The sequence below is a fragment of the Geotrypetes seraphini genome, chromosome 2 (assembly GCF_902459505.1).
Source record: "Geotrypetes seraphini chromosome 2, aGeoSer1.1, whole genome shotgun sequence".
Lineage (NCBI taxonomy): Eukaryota > Metazoa > Chordata > Amphibia > Gymnophiona > Dermophiidae > Geotrypetes > Geotrypetes seraphini.
In genome coordinates, this window is record NC_047085.1 from 238,212,960 (window position 1) to 238,225,968 (window position 13,009).

Genomic DNA, 13,009 nt, shown 5'->3' on the forward strand with positions numbered 1-13,009 from the left:
AGTTACTTACCGTAACAGGTGTTATCCAGGGACAGCAGGCATATATTCTCACATGTGGGTGACGTCATCTACGGAGCCCCGGCGCGGACAGCTTTTCAAGCAAACTTGATTGAGGTTTCAAGTTTGCACACTGCACCACGCATGTGCGTGCCTTCTCGCCCACTAGAGGGCGCATCCCACCTCGTGGTCCTCAGTTCCATAACTAGCAAGGAAGCCATCCCCGGGGAGGCGGGCGGGTTGTGAGAATATATGCCTGCTGTCCCTGGATAACACCTGTTACGGTAAGTAACTGTGCTTTATCCCAGGACAAGCAGGCATGATATTCTCACATGTGGGTGACCTCCAAGCTAACCAAAAAAGGGCAGGTGGGAGGATGGCAATTTAGGAAAACAGATTTTGCAAAACTGACTGGCCAAACCGGCCGTCACTCCTGGATAAAGTGTCCAGACAGTAATGAGAGGTGAATGTATGAACCGAAGACCAAGTGGCAGCCTTACATATGTCCTCCATCGGAGTGGATCGGAGGAAAGCTATCGAAGCTGCCATCGCTCGGACCTTGTGCCCCGTGACTCGACCCGGGGGAGGAAGGCCAGCCTGAGCGTAGCAAAAGGAAATGCAAGCGGCCAACCAGTTAGACAGAGTGCGCTTGGAAACTGGGTGCCCTAATCGATTGGGATCGAAGGACAAAAACAATTGAGGAACCTTCCGATGAGGCCTGGTGCGTTGAAGATAAAATGCCAACGCCCTCTTACAGTCAAGCGTGTGAAGCGCCGTCTCGCCAGGATGGGAGTGGGGCTTCGGGAAGAACACAGGAAGGACAATGGACTGATTGAGGTGGAAGTCAGAAACAACTTTAGGTAAAAACTTAGGATGGGTGCGGAGAACCACCTTGTCGTGATGAAAGACAGTGAAAGGAGGGTCCGCAACCAAGGCTTGCAACTCCCCAATCCGCCTGGCGGAGGTGAGGGCAATTAGAAACACCGCCTTCCAAGTCAGAAATTTCAAGAGGGACTTGTTGAGTGGCTCAAACGGGGGTTTCATCAGTTGAGCCAGAACCACATTCAAATTCCACACGATAGACGGAGGCTTAAGAGGGGGACAAACCCTGAGTAACCCTTTCATGAAGCGTGTCACCAAGGGATGGAGTGACAGAGGGCGTCCCTCCAGAGGTTGGTGGAAAGCAGAAATCGCACTGAGATGAACCCGCACCGAAGTGGTTTTCAAGCCGGAGCGCGACAAATGAAACAAGTATTCTAAAACCGAGGATACCGGAACTGATACCGGATCCAGGTGAAAAGACGAGCACCAGGTGGAAAACCTGGTCCATTTCTGCGCATAGCAAAGCCTCGTCGAGATCTTGCGGGAGGCTTCCAACACCTCCTTCACCGATTGAGACAGGTCCGGAGGAGTCAGGGAACAAGAAACCAGGCTGTCAGGTGCAATGACTGCAGATTGGGATGTAACATGGATCCTTGACTCTGAGACAGCAGAGAAGGAGAGACAGGCAGGGGAAGAGGCTCTCTGGCACTGAGCTGGAGCAGCAGGGAGAACCAGTGCTGACGCGGCCATCGAGGTGCTATGAGAATCATCGTGGCCGTGGACGATTTTAGGTGTACCAACGTTCGCATGATCAGAGGGAACGGAGGGAATGCATACAGGAACCTCCCTTCCCAGTCGAGTAGGAAGGCATCCGCTTCCAGACGGTCCTGCGAGTACATCCGAGAACAATATAGTGGTAGTTTGTGTGTCTCCGGAGAGGCAAACAGATCCACCTGTGGCGTTCCCCAGCGAGCGAAGACCTCGCGTAGAACTGCTGAGTGTAGAGTCCACTCGTGCGGTTGCAGAAGTCGACTCAGTTTGTCCGCCAGGCAATTCCGTTCTCCTTGGATGTAGACCGCCCGGAGGAAGATGTTCCGGGAGGCCGCCCACTCCCAGAGGCGAAGAGCTTCGGAGCAGAGGGGCCATGACCCCGTTCCTCCCTGCTTGTTCACATAATACATTGCCACCTGATTGTCCGTGCGGACGAGGACCACCTGGTCCTGCAATATGTGAACGAAGGCTCGAAGTGCTAGGAAGATGGCTCGCAGCTCTAGCACGTTGATATGACACTGACGGTCTTCTGACGACCACAGGCCCTGCGTGCGAAGACCGTCGAGATGGGCTCCCCACGCGTACTCCGAGGAGTCCGTGGTCAGGACCTTGTGAAAAGGCGGAGTGCGAAACAATAGCCCCATGGACAGATTTGAAGAGTCTGTCCACCAACGCAGCGATTTCCGCAAGGGCGGAGTTACCGAAATGAGGCGAGACACCGGGTCGCACTCCTGACGCCACTGGGACGCGAGGGTCCACTGAGGGATCCTCAGGTGTAGCCTCGCAAACGGCGTGACATGTACCGTCGAGGCCATATGGCCCAGCAGCATCATCATGCGCTTGGCCGACACCCTCGATAGTTGGGAGACCTGGCGGCTCATCCGTACCAAGGCTTCCAACCGCTGGGTCGGCAGGTAGGAGCGTAGGCGCACCGTGTCCAGCACCGCACCTATGAATTGAAGAGACTGCGACGGTCTCAACTGAGACTTTGGAAATAGACTGTCGGGTCGCTGAGATAACCCCTTCCCTGGTCGGGGCTTTGATGAGCCAATCGTCCAGGTAAGGGAACACATGGAGTCCACGTGACCTGAGGGCTGCTGCAACCACCACCATGCACTTCGTGAATACTCGTGGGGACGCGGCCAGGCCGAAGGGCAGTACCCTGTACTGGAGGTGGAGGTCCCCCACCTGGAATCGTAAGAATCTTCGACAGGTGGGGTGCACCGGAACATGGGTGTATGCTTCCTTCAGGTCGAGGGAGCACATCCAGTCCCCTTCCCCCAAGAGGGGGTACAAAACCGGGAGAGATAGCATTCGAAACTTCTCCCGGGCCAGGAATTTGTTGAGCTTCCTGAGGTCCAGTATGGGGCGCAGGTCCCCGGTCTTTTTTGGGACCAAAAAGTAGCGGGAGTAAAACCCCGTACCCCACTGGTCCTTGGGGACCGGCTCGACCGCCCGAAGCTTCAAGAGGGCTTTGGCTTCGGTTATAAGGGTCGGTAGCTGCGAACGGTTGCAGGGGACTAAACTTGGGGGACTGTCCGGCGGCGAGGACACAAAGTTGAGCGAGTAGCCCTCGGAGACGATCCGGAGCACCCAAGCGTCTGAGGTAATCCCTGTCCATGCCTCCCGGAAGGACCGAAGACGGCCCCCGATAGGAAGGGGTTCCTGAGAAAGTGCGGAGGGGAACCCGCCCCGTCCGCTCAGCCCGTCAAAAGGAAGGCGCGGGCTTAGAAGGGCCCTGCGCCTGGGCTTGGGTTTGTCCCCCTCTGCCTCGCTGAGACGGACGTCTCGGAGGCGGTCTCGAGAAAGCCGGAGTCGACTTCTGAGGGTATCGGCGCGGCGGAGGCCGAAAGGGTTTCTGCGGCGGGGGTCTAGGTTTGGGGCGGACCAGGGATGCTAGAGAGCGCTCCTGTTCCGACAAGCGTTTGGTCGCCGCATCCAATGACTCGTCGAATAACTCGGACCCCACACAGGGCAAGTCTGCCAGGCGTTCCTGCAGGTTTGGGTCCATGTCGAGGGTGCGAAGCCAGGCCAAGCGGCGCATGGCCACCGCGAGGGCCGACACCCTCGAAACCAGCTCAAAGGCGTCGTACACTGCGTGGAATAGGTACAACCGCAATTGAGACAGGTTGGACATAAACTTATCGAATCCTGCTCTTTGGGAGTCCGGTAACGAGTTTCGATATTGAGGAAGGTCCTTCACCATACCACGCAAATAGGAGGAAAAGGTGAAGGCGTAATTTAGAACCCTGGTGGCCATCAGGGAATTTGAATAGAGGCGACGGCCAAACTTGTCCAGGGTCCGCCCCTCCCTGCCTGGTGGAACCGCCGCAGAAACCCGTGAGGGCTGTGATTTTTTAAGAGCAGACTCCACCAGAAGAGACTGGTGTGAGAGCTGCGCCTTATCGAACCCTTTAGGGGGAATCGTCCTATACTTCGATTCCATTTTTGAAGGCACAGACGTGACTGTAAGAGGGTTTGACAAGTTATTCAGCCAGGTTTGCAGAAGGACACTGTTGAGAGGGAGTCTAGGCACCTCCCTAGGAAGAGTGGGGAGGTCCTGTTCCTCCAAAAATTCTTTGGAATACCGAGAGCCTACCATCAGGTCAATCCCCAGGGCTTGGGCCATGTCCTGAACGAAGGATGAAAATGAGGACGGCCTAGCCTGGGGAGACGGGGTTCTCGACCGCCCCACCGAGGAGAGGGGGGAGGCCTCATGGGAATAATGAGGATCCCTAACCGATCCCGAATCCCAGGATCCCCTCTCGAGGGCCCTCGAGGGGGAAGGGGAAGTTATCCTCCTCGCAGAGCCCTTGGGTGAGGACCCAGGGGTTCGTGGGACACTCTCCCGTTTCCTCGGCGAGGCGGCCCGGGAAGATTTCCCATGAGGTGAGCGGAGGAGCCTCGGGTTGTCGAGGCGGAACTCCGACACCTGCAGCGCCTCGCCCCCGAACGACGAGGAGCGGTCGCGCCGAGGCGAGCCTCGGGGTCGCTTAGACTTCCTCGATCGACGCCCCGTCCGAGGTCGCGTCGAGGGCGAGGCGTGTCTGGAAGACCCGGAGGAAGAGGAGGAAAGACGGCGCACTCTGCGCAACTTGTCCTTGGGCCTTACACTCCGCTCAGGGGGTTCCCCCGAGGTCGAGGTCCGGGGCGGGGCCGAGGTGAACGGGGCCACCGTACCCGAGATCGAGGTCGCCGAGGTCGGGGCTCCCGAGGGAGCCGAGGCCGGGGCCTCCGAGACCGAAGGCGCCCCGGCCGAGGTCGAGGCCGCCGGAACCGCAGCACGCTGCAACACTTCCAGGGCTCCCGACAGCTCCGATGAGATCAGAGCTCGGAGGAGATCCTGGAAGGCCGGAATCCCCACGAAGGTGGGGAGTTCCGAGTCCGGGGCACACTCCCTGGAGGGCGACCTCGGTCTCGAGTATTCCCTCGGGGTGTGCGGAGTCGAGGTCCGATGCGGGGCCGGGGTCGACCCACCCGCCTTGGCCTGACTCGAGGATGGCTTCTTTGCTGAAGGGGATAGAACAGAGGACTTACCCGAAGCTTGCTTCACTGACGACGCCTTCGAGGAAGAGGGCCGAGGCGAGGCCGAGGCCCCCAAGGACGTCGAGGCCGAGGTCAAGGCCGGGGCCGAAGCCGAGGCCGACGTCGAGGCCTTAGGTGCGTCGACGGCGAACAATTCGGCCATTCTTGCCTTACGGCGACGGAGGGCCCTGTTTTGGAAGGTAGCACAGCGATCACACGAGTCTGTCGGATGTTCGGGCCCAAGACAGACAATGCACCACCGGTGAGGGTCGGTGATGGAAAGCAACCTTTCACACCGGCTGCACTTTTTGAATCCCGTAACAGGACTGGACATCCACGAAGAAAAAGAAGAAGGCCGGGAACGTACCGACGTCCCGCGGCCACGGATTCCGGGAGCCCCCGGAGTCCGAGGAAAAACGAAAGACTTTTTTTTTTTTTTTTTTTTGAAAGGAATCGAAAAGAAAAACAGCACCGCGAACTAATTCGAAGGGAAAACAAACTAAACGCGGCAGCTAGAAGGCAAAAACACTGGAGCTCAGATCCACAGGGCTTTCTTGCTCCGCGGAAAAATTTGAACTGAGGACCACGAGGTGGGATGCGCCCTCTAGTGGGCGAGAAGGCACGCACATGCGTGGTGCAGTGTGCAAACTTGAAACTTCAATCAAGTTTGCTTGAAAAGCTGTCCGCGCCGGGGCTCCGTAGATGACGTCACCCACATGTGAGAATATCATGCCTGCTTGTCCTGGGATAATGGCCTGTTTCAGTTGTAACCATTTATAATTTATCAAGACCAAATTTGTGTTGCAACTGTGAAAAATCAAGCAGTTTACCATTAGATATAACATCATCTAAAGTATGTATTCCTGCTATTATTCAATGCTTCCAAATGACCTTAAATCTGCCTATTTTGATCTTGGAGTTAAGCCATAAATAGATTTGTAGATTTTTGTATTGGGATAGGTGTTAAATTATTAACATATATTATAGTTTAACATGTATCCATTAATATTTTATTTTCTTTGTACAACCTAGGCATTTTAATGCTAAGAACATGACACAGCCTTAAAGGAAACAGGAGCTGCCATTCCAACCTCAGCCAATCTGAGAGCTTTTCCATGAGTTCTGGGAGGACCCAATACATACCCTCGCGCATAATATAGGACTGATGATACCTATAAAAATTTGGAAAATTTACCCCTCCCTCTGTAATTGGTTTTTGTAGGGATACTAAGGCAATCCTAGCATGTCTACCCAGCCAAATAAATTCTGTAAGATTATTTTTTAATTTTTTATAGAAAGACCCCTGAAAAAAAAAACTGGCATCATACCCATTTGGTAACAAACCACAGGGGAAATCATCATTTTAATAGTTTGGACTCTCCCCCACCAGGATAGATGTAAAGGATTCCATTGCTCACATAATTCTGTAACCTTCTATAATAAACATTTTTCATTTATTTTTATTGTTTCTTCCAGTGTGTTTTTTATCCAAATACCTAAATATTTTATTCCCTTCTCTTTCCAGATAAAGGGAAATGAATTGAATAAACCTTTTGTACAATAGACATTGAGTGGAAGAACTTCTGATTTATTCCAATTTATTTTATAACCTGAAAATCTTCCAAATTTCTCTATCAATTCTAGCAGGCATGGAATGGTTGTCTCAGGATTTCTCAAATAAAGCAAAATATCATCTGCATAAGCAGAGACCTAATATTCCTGATCTCTACGAGGAATACCCTGTATCTCCTTCGCTTGCTGAATAGCTAATAATAAGGGTTCTAATACAATATCAAAAAGCAAAGGAGATAACGGACAGCCTTGTCTAACCCCCCTTTGCAGACAAAAACATTCTGAAAAATTATTATTAATATATAATCTAGCAATAGGGGAGCTATACAATGTTTGGATCATTTGAATAAAACCTGATCCAATACCAAACCATTGGATCATTTATGGCTTTTAACATATTTAACATATACAAAGCCAACCTGGTGTTATTTGAAGAGTGTCTCTGAGCAACAAACCCTGTCTGGTGCATGCCAATAATAAAGGGGAGAGCCTTAGCCAACCATAGAGCCAATGTTGTAGCCAAAAGTTTTCCATCAACATTAATTAAGGAAATAGGCCTGTAGTTTGAAACCGAGGGATCTTTATTTGGCTTTGGTAAAACTATAGTAACTGATTCTGCCATAGTACCCTTTATGCGACCATTAGTTAGTTGTACCTGATATAATTTTAACAGATATGGTAACAGGATAATTTGAAATGTTTTATAAAACTCTACTGTGAAACCATCACCACCTGGAGCGGATCCAACTCTAAGAGACCCCAATGCTGTTTGTAATTCTTTTAGTGATATTGGCTTTTCTAAACTTTCTTTTATATGCTCAGGAATTTTTGGTCCCTTAATTAAATTTAAAAATTCTAATCCCTCCTTTTTTATCTAAATAAGGCTCAGATGAATACAGGGCTTTATAAAATTTTAAAAATTGTTCTAGAATTAAACCAGTTTGAGAATAAGTATTCCCTTTTTCCTCTTTCACCATCACTATTTTTGGTTTTTGTTTTTTTGCTTTTAGATAATTTGCCAATAATCTTCCCACCTTATTCGAATTTCCATAATACATCGCCTGCTGAGAAAATAAGTCTTTTCTTATCAGTTTAGAAGAAATCTCATTATATTTCCCTTTAGCTTTCAAGAAAAAAAAATAAAAAATAAAACATGTACTATTTTTTAAAAATTTACATGTTTTATTTTTTTTCAAGTATTTCTTTGCAGTCCTTCAGTATAGTCTCCCTGCTTTGCAATTACAGAGTCCCAACGTCTGGGAAGCTTCATTAATCCATCCAAGACACCGTTTTAGTTCAGTTGCCGAATAGCTCGGGTATCGGCGGAAGAAAGCTCTTCCAGAGATGCATAATGATGTCAACGCATCGGTTGTTTCCAACTTTGGAAAAAGGTCAAAGTCTGGTGGTCTCATGTATGGACTATAGGGAGCATGAGGTAACACCTCCCAGCCGTATTCATGTAGTTTTTGAATGACACTCCCTATGTGCGGGCGAGTGTTGTAGTGAAGAATGAGTGGCCCAGCCAAGAGCAACTGAGGTTGGGTTTTGTGTATTTTTCTGTACATTTTTTGCAAAAAATCATGATAATACACTGCTTTGACACTTCTTCCACATGGAACTTTGTCTGTGATGATGATGCCTTCATGATCATAAGCAAAAATCTTCATTTGTTTGACTTTTGATTGAACTCACCAAAATTGTTTTGGTCGTGAGGAAGACGGAACTCTCCACTCATCATTGGAAAATCTACGCGAATACAGCTGGGAGGTGTTACCTCATGCTCCCTACAGTCCAGATATGAGTCTACCAGACTTTGAACTTTTTCCAAAGTTGAAACAACCTATGCATGGACATCGTTTTGCATCTCTGGAAGAGATTTCTTCCACTGGTACCTGAGCCATTCGGAAAACTGAACAAAAATGGTGTCTTGGATGGAATAATGAAGCTTCCCGGACGTTGGGACTCTGTAATTGCAAAGCAGGGAGACTATGTTGAAGGATTGTAAAGAAATACTTAAAAAACAATAAAACATGTAAATTTTTTTAAAAAATTGTGTGCATTATTTATGAAATGACCCTCGTATATAAGTGGAACCAATTAAGAAGCAAAGCTCCAAAAGGCTATTGTTGACCTTTTAAAGAATCAAAAAGAAAAATGGGGGATTAGACATAACCTCAGTGAGTTGTTTTAAGCCATGGTTGCAATATGAATTTTGATGAAACCTATGTGCGACTTTCAAGTTATTGCAAAAGATGATGGGAACATATATGTATACATTTGTGGCCTACTCAAATCAGACCCATATGATGCTCCTGTATACTTGTATACTCATAACAGCATTCTGAAATCACCATCCACATAAGTAACCAATATGCATGGGTAAATGCTGCTATTTGCCACGTGTAGAAGTCATGCAAGTCTTCCAAAATGATCTCCTAAATTTTTCACTTTCAGCCATACACAGCAGCCTAAATTTTCAGCTGAAAAGTTTCCTATGTTTAGGAGCTTTAAAGTTATGCTCCTAAATGTATGCAAGGCCACTGATTTGCCTAGATTCTACAGTCTAATCTATGAGCCTAGTCCTGAAAATCAGTGCTAAACTCCTATTCTTCACATACTTTTTAGAACCCTAAATTTAGGAGTTTCATGTAATTCTGAGCATGAATTTAGGCACTTGGCTAATCTAGAAGGCAAGTCCATGCATAGCTCTAAAGGATATCATAAATACTGGTGCAAGTTATGACACCAAGTAAATGGACCCCATCTTTCCCAGGCCTCCCTCCACCACTGGGGCTTATAGGTGGCATTTACATCACTGCTCCCTGATGCTGCATACAAATGACTAGGAGACACCTTAAAATCTCATACGTTTTACAGGACGTCTGTCCATCTGGTTTTCAAGAATGTCCAATCAGATTGAACACTACAGTCACTTCCTAGTGCCTTAAAGCCTCTGAACACACAAGAGCTTTTGTTTTTTTCCTTTAATTCCAGATCTGACTTAAACTAACTCGGTTCAAGTTTTTTTTTTATTCCTACGAGATACAAACTAGAAATCAATTTTGTAATGATTAAAAGATGAACTATTAATCAGGATACCTGCAAACGTAGTATGCAATTGTCATCACTGCTTGTCACCTCATTACACTGTTATTATATGGCCCTGGTGCTGCAAATCTTTAAAAATTAACAGCTGGGTGTCCTGGGAAAGAGGAGGACTGGATAAAGTAATGGTGCAGTTTCCTCTGCATGCATGAACTGTGTTTACACACAACGCACAGAACTGGCCACCTCCCATGAATGTTTTGGAGAAAGGCGAGAGATACGTGATGCAAGGCATGAATGGCTCATAACTCGCTTGCTATCCTGACTCTGATTTGGGGGTTACTGTCTTAGGACTTATGCTGTTCAACAAACCACACATTCCAAACAACATTCTTTTCAGTAATAATCACCTTCTTTGCTATACACCACTGTGGATGTCACAGCCAGGTATATAAGTATTCACCTCCTACCAATGTCACTGGGAGTCAGATTTTCCAGTCCCGGACTACGTGCTAGGTTGCAGGTAAAAACACTGGAGGTCATACAAATACTTCAAGTGACTTACAAACCCCTCTAGCTTTTCCTCCATGGGGGAGCAAAGTGGAAATGAGTGAGCAAATGTATCAGCCCCATGCATGCTGTGCCACAGGCCTTCTTGCATTGTAGCATAAACTATATGAAGTCTCAAGATGGGCAACATATCCTTACCTTGCATCTTCAGGAGACTCAGCAACCAGGTGATAGGTCCTGTCTTCCATGATAATATCTATCCCATTCTCTTTGCCAGTGTTGTCAATGATCTCTCTGAAAACGAAGAAAAAAATAAATACAACCATTGCATTAGAAACAAGAGATATTTTTCAGGTCAGCTGACCAGAAATCTAAACTCAGCCATTCAGAATCACTTTCCTGCCCGTCCTCACCTTGTTCTAATGTATCCTATAGCTCCAGACACTTTGATATTGCGCCATTATAAACTCTGAGCATTTTCTCATGATACATGTATTAATTTGCACATACCTGTACACATAAGTGTTATTTATCTACATAAAAGCACCTATCTTCTATGAGCAGATGACTCCTATACATTTGGCCTTCCAGAAAAATTTGCACCTGCATTTTTCTTTGGACTGTTCTAACAGATCTACACGTTGAATTCATCTGTTCACTTTTCCAACAGTAAAAGCTTGTAGGTATAAAAGATTTTTTGATAGAACCCTTGCTTTTCAAGCTGGCAGAATGAATGACTGGTTGGGTAATATTTTTATACATGCGCCTTCTTATCTTACTTTTAGAAAATTAGTAAAAACCCAGCTATTTGATCGATTTATAATTTGAAGGTTTATTGTTTTAACTTTTTAACCCATTTTTATTCTTATTTTTCGTATGCTATGTTATCTTTCTATTGCTTGTCCAGTATTTCTTGTTCTAAGCCACCTCGAACTATTATGGCTTAGGCGGTATATATGAATAAAATTATTATTATTATGCCCTAACTTCATTCACATCTAAATAAGGATTTCCTCTTTTTTCAATGTCTATCACTTTCTTCTTATGTTCTGTCTAGCCTAGTGATCAGAGCCACAGCCCTCTGCCTGAAATCTGGCCTGCTCTCCCTCAAGAGCTATGGTGAACCAGTCACAAGATGTCACTGCTGTGCAATTAGTCAGATTCCCTGGGGATTGTGAATATCACTACCATGGTATCCTGTAACCCTTGCAGGCCTATCAATTCCCAGTTGCAGCAGCTCCAAAATAAAAAGCAATGACCTGGCACTAACGGACGCTTCTCCTTCACAGTAGGACCACCTTCAAAAGGTGAACACTATACAGGGCAGAATTTTGTCTCTTGAGGATGACGCATTGAATAGGAATCTATAGCAAAACATTAATTTAAGATAGCGTCAAGTTTTTGTGGTCTGTATGGAGTAGCTATGGTTACCATCTGAACAGCGTTATGCTTCCAAGACCAGAGTGGATAATGGGCAAAGAGTGATAGGAAAAGGTAAAGGAGGAGAAAGGAAGAGAGCTTGCACTTTGGGGGTGGAGGGGGGCTGGGAAAGGAGGATGAGACAGTATGCGGGGTTGGTGGGGGAAGAAGCAGAGAGTACACTTAGGTTCACTTCTTGGGGAATGGGAGGTAGGAAATGTTGTTGGGGGGGGGGGGCTGCAAATGTTTTCAGGTGGTCTGCCAGTTTAACTTATCTGTAATATTGCCACACTCAAATTTATTTTCCAATTATTACAAAGGATTTAAAGCAGATTTTCATATTTCAAAATGGACAGCATTAATCAAGTATCACTCATATACTGTGGGAAACCTTCCTCTACAATACCAACTTAGTCAGATTTGCCCTGTTCTTTCTGACCTTTATTAATTGCATGTTCAGGCCGGGGTCAAGTTTAGGCTGGGGTCAAGTTTAAAGTGCCAAGCTAGGATTTTAAATTTTTGAAGTCTTTGCCCTAAATATGTATGAAAATACTTGGTCTATTCAATAACGAAAGATACCCTAATGCTTTTTCTGCAATCCACTTAAACAGAAAAAAAGATGCCATGTCTCCATTTTGTGCCCAAACTGTGGAATCGGTGCTCTCTCTCTATATTAAGTATCTCAGTTACTTAATATCTCTTTCTTTTTTGCTTAGTGCTGTCTTGACTTTTCTGAGCCTCTGTGAGTAGATGGCAATTCAGTTCAAACTTGTTGTAAAGATTTTCATTGTTCTATATGGTACAGTTTTAATCAGCCTCTATTATCACCTGGACATTACCTGGATCAGATACCTTTTTGAATTGAAAACAAACATTAATACCAGAACCACAGAAGCGCGTTTCATTTTGCAAGAGCACAAAGGGCAGAGTGAAAGTTCAGACTAGAGAATGACACGATGACAAAATTCATCACCGTTCCCATCCCCGCGTATAACCGCGGGAAATCATCCCATGTCATTTTTTAGTGTCTATTTCAACCTCGGTCCTTCTACACCAGCATTCTTCAAAGCAAAGCTTGCGGGTCAGTGGTTGTGCCCAATTATACTCTGATTCTTCCTTCTCTCCTTAAAGAATGACATGAAGATGGTTTCCCGCGGTTATCCGCGGGGACGGGAACGGTGATGAATTTTGTCACCGTGTCATTCTCTAGTTCAGACTGTATAAGACATGATGTCAATCAGCCTCAAGGAACACCAAGGAATGCTAGCATTTCCAAGAAATAAACCTATCACTATATGTTATTACACTAATCAGAGAGAGTTAATTTTACCTACAAATGTGATCCTTA

The 13,009-nt window shown here is 46.7% G+C and overlaps 1 protein-coding gene across 1 annotated transcript in view; it reads right to left on the reverse strand.

Annotated features, from left to right (window-relative positions):
• MYO10 (myosin X) overlaps positions 1-13,009 on the reverse strand; it is a 522,066-nt gene that overhangs the window by 39,154 nt on the left and 469,903 nt on the right. The window contains exon 28 of the mRNA XM_033935250.1: positions 10,441-10,536. Within this exon, the coding sequence (XP_033791141.1) occupies positions 10,441-10,536 (96 nt within the window). The remainder of the gene's footprint in view (positions 1-10,440; positions 10,537-13,009) is intronic.